The sequence below is a fragment of the Trachemys scripta genome, chromosome 7 (assembly GCF_013100865.1).
Source record: "Trachemys scripta elegans isolate TJP31775 chromosome 7, CAS_Tse_1.0, whole genome shotgun sequence".
Taxonomy (NCBI): Eukaryota; Metazoa; Chordata; order Testudines; family Emydidae; genus Trachemys; species Trachemys scripta.
The window spans coordinates 109,976,376-109,992,299 of record NC_048304.1 but is presented as its reverse complement, the minus strand read 5'-3'; the positions used below and the strand labels follow the sequence as shown (position 1 = coordinate 109,992,299).

At 45.8% G+C, this 15,924-nt stretch overlaps 1 protein-coding gene across 1 annotated transcript in view; it reads left to right on the top strand.

Moving 5' to 3' along the window:
- Positions 1-15,924, top strand: part of INPP5F (inositol polyphosphate-5-phosphatase F) — a gene marked incomplete at its 5' end in the record, with an annotated part of 100,441 nt that overhangs the window by 29,190 nt on the left and 55,327 nt on the right. Inside the window, 1 exon segment of the mRNA XM_034775887.1 lies at positions 667-747. Within this exon segment, the coding sequence (XP_034631778.1) occupies positions 667-747 (81 nt within the window).

Genomic DNA, 15,924 nt, shown 5'->3' with positions numbered 1-15,924 from the left:
ATGCATCTTGAGCATCTCACTTGAGGTACAAACTAACCTTCATACTTATTACTGTACTATGCTGGCTTGTGACAGTGACACCTTTTGGAAGGAGCTGGCTCTGCATCATTCTAGCACCGATCATAAAGTTCAGGGTGATAGGCCTACCCCCAAATGGTAATCTCATTATATTCTTTATGCACCATGTCCCTATTGGATGAATTGGATTTTATTTCATACTCTGTATCAATGCATAGCTTGGATGGGTGTTGCGAGGGAAGGTGATAATTTTTGCTATTACATGATTGAGACTAAAGAGCACCGGTCATTGCCATGGCATTCCCCTCTCTTGGACACTTGGATGAGGCATGTTTCAAATGATAAATATGCTATAGTGAACAGGACTAGTTTTTACACTAAGCTTGTCTTATTAACTTGAGATTTACTGGGAATCCATGAGGCTTGGATAGAAGTCACAAAACTGAGTTTCATCCAGAACAGTAATTACTAGTGCTGATTAAGGGTTAGTAACTTATGTCTTTTAGAATACTTTCAGATTATGATGATGAAAACAACTCTTTACACAGTGCATCAGAAATTCCTGAAAAGTAAAGTGTTCTGTTTTTAATGTAAGTGCGTCTATTGTTACATTTCAGATTTTCTTATAAGCCTCAATTTTTCTTGCAGCCACTGATCTTCTTCTGGCCTGGAATCCTGTCTGTCTGGGCCTGGTAGAGGGAGTGATTGGGAAGGTTCAGCTTCATACAGGTATGATTTGTTTAAGCATGTTTTATATTGTAATGTGATTGTGTATTGAAAAAGAAGCTTTGCAGTGTTCTGCGTACCAATCTGAAATGATCAATCCTCCGTATCACTGGTGGGTAGAAAAGAGGATCTGGACTGTGCTGCTTTGTCTTCTTTTCCTGGTCTAGTTTCTCTCTGGGTGGGAAGAATAGTCCTGGTAGAGTTTTCTGTAAATTTTGATGAAGGAGGCAAATTATAGTCCAAGAATTGGGGCTGTATGGAAACAGATTCTTGTCTAGGTTTCTAAGCTCACTGGCTGTACTGTTGTCTGTTTGCCGTATTCAGCGTATCACAACTAGAGTTGCTATCAGAAAGCTAAAAATGGCTGTCAGACCTGCAGACCTAGGTTCTTGGTGTAGCTGAGTTGATCTCGGCTACAATATGTGTTTTTTGTGGGACAGGAGTGAAGGGGGCAAGCTTCAGATTGTAGTACTTCATCTGCAAACAATTGGAGAAGTGCTTCTCCCAGAATGATTACATTAATCACTTTATTCTGTCAAGTGTGTGTGTGTGTGTGTGTGTGTAAGAGTTTGATCATAAAAATACACTGATCCACTGGCACCTATGGAACTCTAGGCATATCTGATAAATGCTATTCTAGTGTGATTGAGTGAAATGAATAGCATCAGAAAACTTTACGTAACAATTAGGAAATATGTAAGATGAAGAAGCTGTTCAGACATTTTAAAATCTGAGCCATATGGAAGGTTTGTGTAGACAAGCCCTGAGACAGTTGTGGTAGTTAAGGAGTTACTGTTGGCTCACGAATGAGGCTGATGGAATAAAAATTAGGTGGGGGGAATGGGGAGGAATTCCCTTTTCAGTATATTTTTTCCGAGTGAATTCAAAAACTCGTTTCTTCTCATGTTCCTCCTTCAAATGCTTGCTTTTGCAAGCCAATATAGGAGAATTTAGGCACCCTGGCTCCCTCAGTGGAATGTCTGCCATGGACACAGACTGCCAGCTATGTGGTACAGGAATACAAAATTCAGATCAGCATTAATTAGGTTCCTGATAATTTCTTTTTTTCCTGCTAGGTTTGTAGTAGTAATCCTTGTCATCTAGTTGTCCATCAAAACTTTTTCCCAGTGAAGCAGTGTGTCATACCCCTGTCATAATATTATGAAACGGTGAAGTGTCTGTGAATGATTTTAATCTATCTCCACTGATGACGAGTTGACACAAGACTTGCAAATTCCTTTCCCAGTAGGATAGTTTACTTAACTAAGTTGAGTGTTGTTTTTCTTAGCAAAGCAACAAATAGTGGATAATTGCAACTTCTGGTTTAAGTTCCTTATGTCATTTCCTCCTTTTGGTGGAAACACAGAACACGACTTTCCTACAAATACCCTGAACCATGAATGAAAACTAGTACCTCACCAACTCCATTGTGCTGTTTTACAACTACAACTTGCAAATTCTTGACAGTCAGGACAATGAAATGCAGATTATAACTTAAAATGCAAAACCCTCACAATGAGCATGTGTTCTGACTGCACTCTATTCTCTGTTTAGAAGAGTCTCTATGCTGATAGAGGTCTGGATAAAAGTGCATTGTTAAAACTAGGAAAGCTTGCATAACCTCTGTTTACATTATTGTTCTCAATGCTATTTTTAAATTTTCATGAGTGCTTAACACAGCATTTAAAAGAGTGATTTTTTGGCAACATGGTCTGTGTAGGTAAAGTTTCAAATAAGTTACAGAACACTAGGATAGATTAAGTAGTAAAATGGATCAGACTCTTGCTGCCTGTCAAAATAAGAAATGGATATGCTGCAGTATTATAGATGCTGAAATAGAGCACTGCCAGTGCTGTTATAGGGCAAGAGCACAGGAAATGCGGCTGCCTGCATTGTGATAATGGATGCACAGCTCTGGAGAGTGGGTGAAGAATCTCTAATCCCTACTTCAGATAAATATTCTTGACTTTTACTTTTCTTAAAAATTAACTAAATCAATTTTCTTTTAAACTGGGAAAAACATTGATGTAGAGATCAAAATAGTTATTGCCTATTTGTTTGAATTATTTTGGATTGACATTTGATCTAGTAAGGCACGAAATGCCATCTTCATGCTATCCTTTCAGGCTGGCTTATTTTTATTTGTGCTTAATGTTTGCATTTATATGTATCTAAGGAAATTAGATATATTATAAAATATTGGCTGACAATATGAGAGTGGGATGTCTTTGACAGTTGAACCTCTTACACAACTCAAAGATCTTTTGTCATGGAGTTTCTGGCTCCCCTTAAGGATGTTGCATTATTGCTAAGCTTTAGCAAATGGTGCTCTTTCTGGAACAAGTAAACAGAGGCCAGAGAGGCTGCTAGACAGCATTAATGCTCCATCATCGAGGGGTTGAGTGTGCTGCCTCTGCTTCAAATGTATGTCCAAGGGTGGATCCTGAACAGTCCAGAATGGCATAACAACATGTTGCATTGTTGCTGGACAGCTGAAATCCTGCTTTTAATTCCTTATTTATACAAAAAGGAAATGAGTTTGTGAGGTTCACCTATTATATGTATAAATTTTGAGGTGAGAATACACTTATCCTAATGCACAATATTTGTGTTGAGCTTTCTCCATTAAGAAGAACCTATTTCTCGAGAAAAGAGCAATACAGATGACCAGATTTGGTATGTGACTAATGAAAAAAGTTAGAAGAAAGCACCAATCACTTCAAAAGAAAATTTTGGAAGTAGAATGGCAACAAATGCAAGGGTTTTAATCTCTAATCTCTCCAAAAGTGACCCAGAATATGAAGATGGAAGTTGTAACTAGCCTATGCAAAGAAAGTGAAGGTAACGTTAAACAAAGTTTAATAATGGGTTGAGACGTTAGTGAGCCATTTAAAGAAGATTAGCCATTGCTTAAGAATTACTGCAATGATCAGTTCAAAGAATTCCTTAGCATGTTAATAACACCCATGGTGGGTTTTAAATAAAACAGTGCTTTTATTGTAAATTTGAAACAAAAGATTTAACTTGTACTAGCGTTTCTCTATCTTCTACTAGCTAACCTGTGGAATTCTATTCTTAGGCTCATGGACAATTAGTTTATGGGTTGATACCCATGTGTGCCTGAAATTTGAGTGTTACTTGCCACAAGAGTTTAGTAGTGCTTTATAAAGGATTTGAAATGTCATAATTTTGATTGCCATTGATGTTTGGTAATTGTTCTGTTTGTGCTAGTGTGGGTGCGCATCTCAGTAGCTGTAAATTTCTAGCACCCATCACAAGTCAAAGCTATAAATGATGGAACTGTGCCAGAGATGCCTGTTTGTTTTGTTTTTTTTTTTCAGTTGGGATGCTTCCAGTAAATTCTTTAATGGTGCGAATAAACGTCCTTCTCAAAATCTGTTCTTTAGTACCTGCTGTAACTAATAGGTATTTCAAGCTCTATTTCATTATCTTTGGTTTAATATTTAACTAATTAGCAATGTTGTATATGATTATAAAAAGAGTTAGGAGAACTTCGATGTGACACTCGGCCTTCATTTCTAGGATTTGACATGGATTTAAAATAGCAGCATACACTTGTTTATTGTATTTAATAGTAACATCACTAATGGCTTAAACATCCCTAAGTAGTAATAATTTTCCAAAGGGGATCCCTTTTAGTTTTACAACCCTTTCATAGGCTGAGTCTTATGCAGACTGAGCTAGTTGAGACCTTCTGGTGTTTTCTGTCTGTATAGACCAGCATAGAAACTATCAAGCCCTTCATTATACAAACCTTTTGAAGCAGCAGGCCATTAAATGTGCTCTAAAGTAATTGCTACTTAAGTGCTGTTTTGTGAAATTGATGAGGGGCAACATGTCAGAGTTCTCTCTAGTCAAGCAGAATGGTGCTCTCGCTCTCAGTTTCTCTGTTGAAGCGAGATACCTGTAGGACTGATGTCCGGCTTTGTTGGATGCAATCTATGGCCCCTAACCTTGTCAAACAATGTGCTTTCTTTGCTGGTATCTTAAGTCAGAAGCCACAAAACCAGCATGAGAAATTTCTGAAGCAGTCTGTGATGGACCTTCAGTTCAGAACGTTCTTTTCTTAGAGCTCTGCCACAAACTACGACAGTCTCCATCAGATATGCTCCTATTGGACTGGAGCAGAGATCTACTATAAGCTTTTCAATCAGTCATATTCTACTGGTGATCATTAAGTGAAGACTGTCTAAATCCAGAGTAATTTTGCCTCCTTATTTTGATTATAGGACATAACTACTTCTGACTTGACATGTTCTGCAAGAGTGCAGAGCATCTTGCTGCAATCCAGGAAATGACAATAAAATAACGCGTCTAGAGATGAAGATGCCTTTTCCGTATGGGCAGAAGATAACAATTACAGTAACTGCTCACTTAACGTTGTAGTTATGTTCCTGAAAAATGCGGCTTTAAGTGAAACAATGTTAAGCGAATCCAATTTCCCCATAAGAATTAATGTAAATAGGGGTTAGGTTCCAGGGCAGCTTCCCCTACTCTGCAAGCACCAGGGTCGGGGAGCTCAACCCTCAGCCCGCCCACTCCACCCCTTCCCCCAAGCACCCACCCTTGACCTGCCTCTTCTCCCTCCCACCTCCTTACTTTGCAGGTTGCGTTCTGGCTCCTTCCCCCTCCCTCTCCTTCCTTTTAAACGCCGCAAGCCAGCTGATTGCTGCGTTCGGGGGGCAGGGGATGGAGGGGGAAGGTGCGCCGAGTCCTCGCTCCTCCCCCTTCCCTCCTGCTCGGGGCAATCAGCTGGCTTACCGCGTTCGGGAGGCAGGGGAGGTAGGGGGAGCCTGCGCGCCGAGTCCTCGCTCCTCCCCCCTCCCTCCTGCCTCCAAAATGCCGCAAGCCAGCTGATTGCCGTGGGCAGGAGGCGGGGGGAGGAGCAAGGATTCGGTGCGCAGGCTCCCCCTACCTCCCCTGCCTCCCGAATGCGGCAAGCCAGCTGATTGCCTTGGCAGGAGGGAAGGGGGAGGAGCAAGGACTCGGTGCACCTCCCCCCTTCCTCCCCTGCCCCTGGAACGCGGCAATCAGCTGGCTTGCGGCATTTAGAAGGGAGGGGAGGGAGGAGGAGGAGCCAGGACCCACATGCTTTGTTCACTGCTTGCAGGAAGAGCAGCGTGTTGGAGCTAGCTGGTGGGGGCTTGGAACCAGGGTGGACTGGCAGCCCCCCCATCAGCTTCCTGGCTCCCCTAAGTTCCCTGTGTGGCAGCAGCCCAGCAGGCTATCAATTGCTGGCCAGTTCAGCTGTCCCTCCCCCCACTGCCATGTACTGCTCCTGCCCTCTGCCTTGGAGCTGCTCCTGGGAGCTTCCTGCTTGCTGTGCAAAGGGGGGGCAGAGAGGGGTGCTAATGTCAGGGTGTCCCTTTCCCCCCCGCTCCTTTACCCTATCTCCGCGTGGAGGGGGCACGACAGGGCTCAGGATGGAGGGAGCTTGCAGGCAGCAGCTGCTGTCTCAACTTGCTGATCTACTTAAAAAGGCAGTGTACTTACTGGAGTCAGCGTATTTAAAGGGGCAATGCATATCTCTCTCTCACACACACACGGTGTGTCTGTCTCTCTCTGTGCCATGCTGTCTCCCCTCCCTCCGTTCGTGCTGCCTTGTAGAGTGTGAGGTGACATTAACAACAACGTGTTAACCTTTGAGAACTCAGTGGAGTGCTAGTTCACCATTTAGCAGTAAGGCATTCCCTAGGAAATATCCCTCCCTCTTCCACCCTCTGACTCCACCACCTCAACCAAGCTTCACAATCATCATTGTGTGTATATAGATATAGTCTTGTTTGGTGAAAAAAATTTCCCTGGAACCTAGCCCCCCGCCCCCATTTACATTAGTTCTTATGGAGAAATTGGATTCACTTGACATCATCTCACTTAAAGTAGAATTTTTCAGGAACATAACTACGTTAAATTAATTAATTTTCAGAGGTGTTGACACCTGCAGTTTCTTTTGGAAGGAAAGCGTTGGGTGCTCGGAAGGGAGGGAAGGGAATTAACTTTTGGCATACACTGAGAAGGAATGAAATGACTGCATCAGGAAATGAGTCATATAACCAATCTCAGCATTGTCCATATTGATTTGATTCAGATACAGACTATACTATTATGATCACCACTTTTACAAGATAAATTTTGTACAAAGTACACCTTGTGAGGTATCATTTGAAAAGTTATAATCTGCTGAATATAATTATCCTGTTAAAATATGTGTAGTGACACTTCATGCTAAATTATAAGCTTCTACTGCATGATTGTTACTGAAATATGTTGTAATTCTGGGTAACACCCACAAAACAGTTTTTCAGAGACAAAGGCACACTAGCATCCCAGACAGGTGTTAAAGGGCCATCACCTACTTAAGTGGACATCCCCCAGCAAGAGGGAGATGTAAACAAGAAATGTACATTACATCCTAGTAATGTTTTAAACCTCACATCTATAAGAGACAGCTTGTTGCCTACATCCCAGCAGGGAGTAATCCTTGAAGAAGGGAGAGGGATATAAATATGAGAGACAGTGATCTCCAACTCACCTCTTGTCCTCCCATGTCTCTGTTCATGACATCAACTACTCTCAAAGAACTACTGAGGGGGGAGTGGTCCCAGGCTGGATGGAGACCCAGCCTATGAAATTTCCAACAATGTATGGTGAGACAATGTATGGTGTTTTTAAGTTCACCTAGCTTGTTAAGTAGGTATTAGCTTGCGTATTACTCATTTTCTTTTGTAACCAATCCTGATTTTTATAGATCATCACTTATAATCACTTAAGTTTATTAACTACAGGAAGATAGATTTTATCTTATAGTTTTATCTTAACCTCTCTGTTAGGATTAAAGTTTGTTGGAAACTCCATTTAGGATAACAAAGCTGGTGCATATATAATTTCCTTTAATTAAATGCTGGAGTTTCTATGAGCTTGCATTGTTCAGTAGTGTGCTGGTCAGTACAAGATGCACATTTCTGGGGGAACAAGGCTGAGACTAAGAATTTGTGGGTGTTGCCCTGTATGTAATTCATGAGTGACTGGTCAGAGTGCTTATGTATTTAGCTGGGAGTGAATTTGCATGCTGAAGGCTGTGTGAGCAGGCCAGGTGTGGCTGTTCTGACAGCAAAGCAGTGTAAAAGGCATCCTAGACCCTAGGGTGCCATCGAATTAAGGGGACACTGCTGTTCAACAGTCCGGATTGTACCCTGGAGAATGTCTCACTCACTCTTTGTTCGAGAGGTTTATGTTTTTCTGTTTTGCTGAAATCCTTTCACGCATTAAAACTCTTGGTAACATGGTCTTTGTCTCTGCGGTTTTGGGCCCTATTTCTGTCATGTTTCTTGGTAGTCTATTTCTTTGTCCTTTTAGTAAAAGAGAAACGAAAACATTGAGTGTCACTGAGCAGGTAGTGGGGAGAAGAGGTTGTAGAAAGTCTCGTTAAAAGCCAGGGGAGGGTTTGTGACAAGTAATCTCATATGCATATACAAGGATATGAATATAAATTCTGATAGCCATTTCACATTATATGGATGTTTTGTGATCTTGCATGTGTTGGTGCTTCATCCTTTCATGATACAAAATTTCCTTTGCACTGGAAGCTTCAGTGAGCATCCCCTGCTTTGCATGTTATTCCTGGGGGAATTCTGCACCAAAAAATTAAAAATGATGCGCACAATATTTTAAAATTCTGCAAATTTTATTTGTCAAAATCACCTATAGAATCATGCCAGTTTCAATTATTTTGGTAATTTATTTCAAAATACCCGTCAGCAAGTATGTCTGTAACAATACAGACACACACAAAAATTCCCCCAGGAGTAGAGAGTTAAACTCCTATGACAACCCAATTCCTTTTTCTCTGGTCCCCAGAGCCTAGCTATGGCCCCCCTGGCCCAGACACTCAGACCCCCTACCATCCCAGAGCGTTTACCTTTTAGAGATTCTTTAACCAGGTCTCCATTACACTTTTCTGTGCAATCCTTAATAATCGCCTGTGTTTTCAGAAATCGCTTCTATAGTATAGAATATGTATGAGTTGCTGTAGAGAAAACCAGTAGAATGAAGGAAAAAAAAAAGTAAATGGTTAGAGGGAGCTGAAATGTGAATAAAATGTGTTTTTTCTGATATAGCAAGGTATGTTGCTTTGAATATTCTATTGTGTGCAGCTGGCCATTTCGACATAAGAGCTGAGCCTGTCTTTCAGTACAATCATGTGGGGTTGGAGGAGCTGTTTAAATTCAGTTCTCCTGTTGGCCAGCGATCTCTCTGATTGGTTTTATTAAAGGGCTTCTATCTGTATTTCTCTGGAGAAAGGTGGGGAAGATATGGGGAGACTCTTTTGATTTATGGCAGGGATTGGGGTAATGGAGCTTTGTGTTGACTTATCCTAGACTTGTAGAGGATTTTGTCTGTGACCTTAATTACTTTATGTGGGAAGACCCTATGGGGAGGAGAGTAATGTTTGCAGTTTATGAAGCCCAATACCTACCTGCCCCCTCCCAAGCTATTTCTGGAATACCAGATGGTTTTGGTGGATAGAAGCATCCTTTAATTCATCTGTCTGACTACTTCTCTGATGTGAACTTTGCTATGCTTATCCATGTGTTTCTGATTGCCAGAGTGGATTATTTTAATACATTTTATTTGGGGCTTCCCTTGAAGACCATTTGGAAACTGTAGTTAGAAGATAGTATAGTGTCCTGCTTAGGTAGGAAGGCTGATCATAGGCAACACACTACACCAGTGCTGTGCAGATTTCACTAATGTTGAATATACCCTGACTTGCACCTGAAGGAAGTCTACAGTCAATGAAAAGATGTATCAAATATCCCTCAGTGTTACTAGTCAACATAAAATTGTAATAAGCCATGGCATAGTCTTTATCGTATATAAATAGCTAACCAGCTGAATATCAGCAGAATAATTATCCCATCAGATGTGAAAGTTCATGTTGCCTGCTTTCACTGAAAGTTAATAGCTGAACCTAGGAGTGTTTCTGGTATTCATATTAGAAGATGAGAATATATAAAAGTTGAAGTAGGCATGGCTTGGGAAGGGTGCCCCGTAAGATACGATAGATGAAGCACCGGAAAGCTCTTTGAGTTAATGTACATCTCATTAGCAGAGTGGCTGGGAAATTTTTTTGAAGGAATGCTTTTTGTTGTTGTTTGTTGGAAAATGTTGATTTGTTGAAACCAAAAAACTTGAAAGTAGATCGTCATCTCCTATTGAAGATATGAGCTATCTGCCTCTCCTCCACCCAATCAAAAGCATAGGTAGAAATTTGCAAGAAATAAAATATGCATCATTTTGGCACTTAACAAAGAATTTGCTATTTAGCTCAGACAACAATCCCAATGTGACTATAAGGAAGTGGCAATGTTTTCTGGTCTATTTCTGAGCAAACTCAAGCAGCAGTGTTTATAGAGGTAGGCCATGTGATTGCTATAGTATTACAAGTTCTAAACCTGCAATGTCACCTTGTCCAGGGGAGAAAAGTGTGACTTGACAGTATGCATAATTTGTTACTTGAGATGTTGCTGTACACTGGGTGTTTTAGGAAGTGTTAGAAAAACACTTAAGTGGTACTGGGTGGTAGTTGGAGCAAAAATCTGAACTAAATTCCTGTTACAGTGGAAGAATCTGAAGTGGTAGGTTATTTTAACAGATACAGTGCTTTAAATTAGTTGTTGCCATCTGTTCTTCCCTAGCTTATAATGCAGAAAAAACACAATAATTAAATCAATGAAAAATGAGGCAGACAACTAAAATGTACACTTCTAAAATGACAGGAAGCTGTGATTTCCCTGAAGGCGGGAGTTAGCGTGCATACATGAGTAGGAAAAAATTCCAATTGAATGTGTTGTCCAAAAGCTGTTTTAGGAAACTGTTCTTACCTTATCCATAAGAGCACACATCCAATCTAGGGATTCCTTATTACAATTGCAAGCAATATCTGAATAATTGAGAGCCTTTCCTGGTCATTGTTCTAGTTTTTCCTCCAGGTCATACTTTATCTGCATAATCACTTCCTGATCTGCATTCTCATCCTGCCCTGAGATGTAAGCTTCATTTCTATTATTTTGACTCAGGGATCCGAATTACAGTACAAGCATATATATTTAATACACCCAAGCATGTTTTCTGTACACATTTTGCAACTTCAATGTCTGGATTCTTGCATTTAATAATAGCGCTAAGTAAATTAATCTCTTTAGTTCTTGTTCAGCATTATAGGAGGTTTTATACTCCATTGTGGGGAATGGCCAAAAATCACTCTTGACTTCTTTAAGCTTGCTTCTTCTTTGAGTGCTTGTTCATGTCAATTCCAATCAGGTGTGTGACACGACAGCCAGAAGATTTTTCCCCTAGCAGCATCCATAAGGTCAGCCTGGGTGCCCCCTGGAGTTGCGCCTTCATGGTGCCCAATATAGGGCCCTGCCGACCCGCCACTCCCTTAGTTCCTTCTTACCGCCAGTGATGCCTAGCTGGAACTTCCCTTGCTCTTGCTTTTCCAAACGCCTTTAGCAGTGTCCCGTTGTAATTTGTGTATAGTTAGTAGTTTTTGTCTTAAATAGTAGTAGTAGTAGTAGGCTAAGTTTTCATTGTGGGGGTTCCCTCCACCTTTTTCTCTCCGGGGCATGCCTTGGTTGCTGGGGTTCAATCTGTGTGAAGGCTGCGGAAAGTTGATGCCAAAAGTGACCCACACACTTCTTGTTTGAAGTGCCTTGGCAAGAGTCACCAGAAGGACAAGTGCTGCATTTGTAAAGGGTTTTAGCCGAAGACCCTTAAGGATCGTGAGCAGAGACTCAGGCCTATCCTCATGGAGGCAGCCCTCCGCTCACAATCTGACCCCGGGTTGGCGGAGCCCATGCTGATCGCCGCCTCCTCCATGCGCGGCACACCAGTGCCAACGGCATGCGAGTCAGCTCCTAAAAAGGAGACTAAGGACTCCCGGCACTGACACGGTACCAAACATAAGACTTCTGGTAGGCACTGATCTGTATCTCCGGTGCCCCACAAGAAAAAGAGGCAAGGGAGAGGGTGCTCTTCCCCCACCCTCCCAAGTCTAAGGAGACAGCAGCAGGGAGACCTTCACCCACCCAGCCTACTTCAGGCCCGGCAGCTCCAAGGGGATCGTCGACTCCTGCCCCGCAAGGGGTCCAGTCGAATCCGGCCCACTACCACTCTCTGGACTGTCATGGCCAAGACATTCAACTCCTCTCCACTCTGGCAACTTCTGAGGCGGTGCAGGACCTTATCTGCTTGACGGCTCTGCCTTCCCCAAGGAGGGAAGAGGCACTGGTGTTAGCCATGCCGCCTATTCCATCTAGGGGCAAGTTGGCGATGATAGCGCGCTGCTCCCCATCTCTGGCGCGCCACTCCCTGGCGCAAACTCCCCGAGGGGGGGAACTACATCAGTCTCCAGAGGCTCGGCACCACCACTCCTCCGTGGTCTTCTTTTTCAGAGACCTCGGAGTCTGAAGCAGAGTCTTACCGTTTGGACAGATCCAGCAGCAGGAGGTCTAGATCTAGGCAACACCGCCAGCCTCCTCCAGCGCAGTGGCCACCTCAATGGCAGCCACCGACTCAGTGGCCCTTTTGGACTCCCTGGGCTTATCATCAGGCCCAGGGTCAGAGCCAGGCATCGAGATCCAGATCGGCGTCGATCGCGTCGGCATCTGTCGCCCATGAGCAGCTACTGGCACCGGATCCATCTCTGGCAACGACTCCTGTGTCCCCGCCTGCTGCTTTGGGTTCTGCACTGACAATCCCGGCACCAGCAGCCTCAGCACCATCGGCATGCCAGCCCCATGAGCAACCCTAACCCCCGTGGGCGCTAAGGGCAGTAACCAGGGTCATGGGCCGGTGTTTTTGTCTTTGTCCTCCCCAGATGAGGCTGTTGCGGGCACGTCAATGGCCCCAGCCTTGGAGGACAGCAGGGTCCCGCAACAGTTGTTGTGCAGGGTGGCCCAGAACCTGGGGATCCAGGCAGAGGAGGTGGTAGAGGATGCAGATCCCACGGTGGACGTCCTCGCCCCCTCTGGACCCTCGCGTATTACTCTGCCACTTATTAAAAATATAAGTGAAACCACAAAAACTTTGTGGCAGACCCCGGCCTCCTTGCCTCCCACAGCAAGGAGGAATGAAATATGCTATTTTGTCCCCTTTAAAGGAGTCCGAGCCCTTGTACACTCACCCTCCACCTGACTCCCTGGAGGTGGATGCTGCGAACCACGGGGAGCGCCAGGGATTCCAGGGACCCTCACCTAAAAACCGGAAGGTCAAAAAGCTTGACTTATTCAGGAGGAAAATGTACTCCACCGGTTGTTTGCAGCTACGAATTGCAAGCCAACAGGCCATCATTAGCAGATACTCCTTCAACACCTGCGGAGCGATGGCCAAGTTTTCCGAGCTGCTACCATCAGACTTCCATTCTGAATTTAAGGCCTTGGTGGAGGAAGGCAAACTCATTTCTAGGGCCTCCTTGCAAGTGGCTCTTGATGGCTATGGGGGTGGCCATGAGGAGGTCCTCTTGGCTCCAGGTCTCTGGTCTACTTCATGAAGTCTAGCAGACCATCCAAGACCTGCCCTTTTGAAGTTCAGGCATTATTTTCCGAAAAGATGGAACTGGACTCAACACAGGCCAGCAGTGCCATAACAAGGGCGAGGTGAGTGAGGCACTTGTCTCGGGCACACAAAGTTGCGGGGGGGGGGGGGGACCACGCAGAAAGTGGTGGAGAGGGGAAAAAAAAAAAAGCTGCTGGCACGGAGATATTTATAACCCAGGTGATCTCCCCTCCCCCCCAGCCCCACCTGTGGCCTCCCCCGAGTGTTCCCCGACCCCGACTTGCTTCCCCGCCCCCCTTCCCGGCCCCGGAGCAGAGCTGCTTCATATTACCTCCCTACAACAACTGCTGCTGCAGGGTCCTAGTGCCCCCCAACTCAACTGCCAGGGCAGACTGACTCTGAGCCTGCCCTTCCCCCTCAGGCCCTTCCCTTTTACCGGCCAGACCCTCCATCAGCACAGGGGCGCCCCCCGCCTGCAGTCACCGCTCCTGCCCCATGCTGGGCAAGGATGCAGCCCCATCCCTCACCCCCAGTGAGACTACAGTCAGGGACAACTGCAGGGGAGGAGGCGCACGCAGCACCACTCGGCACCCACCACAGGGGAGGCGAGGGAGATTCCTGGACCTAAGAGGGGCCCTAGGAGCACATGCAGTGACAGTGGTGGGGGTGAGTGTGCTGCTGGGGGGGCAGGAAAGGGGGGCTCCTCCCGCATAGCTCGGTGCTGCTGGCAGGAAAAGGGCTGGGGGGAGTCCTCCTCTCTGGCCCCTGTCCTAGAGCAGCCTGCCTGCACCCCAAACTCATCCCCAGCTCTGCCCCACCCCAGAGCCCACACCCCCAGTCAGAGCTTTCACCACCACACCACACCCTCAACCCTCTACCCTAGGCCCTCCAGCACCCCAAACACCTTATCCTCAGTCCCAGCCAGAGCCCTCATCCCCCCCACACCCTAATCCTCTGCCCAAGCCCTGAGCCTCTCCTGCACCCCAAACACCTTATCCCCAGTTCCAGCCAGATCCTTCATCCCCCAACCCTCTGCCCCAGCCCTGATCCTCTCCCACACCCCAAACCTCCCATTCCCATCCCCAGCCAGTGCCCTCACCCCCCACACTCCTACTCTCGCCCTGAGCCCCTCCCACACTCCAAACCCCTCATCTGCAGCCACAGCCCTCACCCCTGCACCCCATCCCTCTGCACCTCTCCCATCCCCAAACTCCCTCCCAGAATCTGCACCCCAATCTCCTGCCCCAGCCTAGGGCCTGCACCTCAGACCTCCTCCCTCACCCAAACTCCCTCCCAGAGCCTTGGGCGGGTGGGGGAGGCAGAGTTTGGGGGGGGGGGGTTCTGGGCACCACCAAAATTTCTGCAAACCTGCCACCCCTGATCCTGCCCTGCAAACCTGAACTCCCAGCATTCTCAGGACACATGCTGATCCCTAGTGGCCACTGCTGATATCCAGCACCTCCTTCCTCTCTTAACCTGTGAGTCCCTCTCTGGATTGGAACTGGACTGGAAACAAAGACCATCTTGGAAGCAACATTACCAGCCCAAGCAGTCAAAAATCATGAGTTAGACCCCCCAAAATCACAGGCTCTACCGCCACCACTTCATTCATTCTTCAGCAGCAATTCAGTGGCAGGCCCTTCCCTCCGAGAGGGACTGAGCGACCCAGGGCTGAATTGCCACTGAAGAGCCGGCCCTGGGGGAGGGCACAATTTTATATTCTTGCCTCGGGCGCAAAAATAACTAGTTACGGCTCTGCAGGCCAGGACATTCCTTCCCGAAGCGAGATTTCAAGCCCTCGGCGACATCATTCGAGGTCTCAGGTGGTTCCCTGCCACCGCAGCATGGAACTGCCTGAAACTTCTAGGACACATGGCTACTTGTACCTTCAGTCATGGCTAGTATCAGTGTATCGGCCAGCCCAGGACAGTTTGGACAGGATTGTAACCCTGCCTTGCCCGCTACTCAACTCACTTGACCTGCAGGTAGTATGTGCAAGGATCCCCTTCACCAGCCCTCTGCCATCCCTCTCACTAGTGACAGACACATCAGACTTGGGCTGGGGGGGCACATTTGGGAGACCTCAGAATGCAAGGCCTCTGGTCTCAGGCGGCTCTTGCTCTACACATCAAGGTCAGAGAGCTGAGAGCAGTATGCCTGGCATGCCAGGCTTTCTGAGCCCACCTAGCAGGGAAATATGTATCAGTCATGAGAGACAACTCCGTGGTGATGTTCTGTATCAACAAACGGGGGTGCAAGCTCCTCTCCCCTTTGCCAGGAAGCTCTCGTGGTCTGGGACTTCTGTGTAGAGCACTCAATACACCTGCAAGCATCATACCTCCCTGGAGTATAGAACGAGTTGGCGGACCATCTCAGTAGTTTGTTCCATGGCCACAACTGGTCCCTTCACCCAGACATAGTGAACTCAGTCTTTCATCAGTGGGGCTTTCCCCAGATAGACCTGTTTGCCACGCTATACAACAGGAAGTGTCAGCTGTTCTGCTCCTTCCTGAATCACAGCCTGGGCTCCATCACAGGCGCATTCCTCGTCCCATTGGGAGGCTGTCTCCTATACACGTTCCTGCCTGTCCCTTTCGTTCA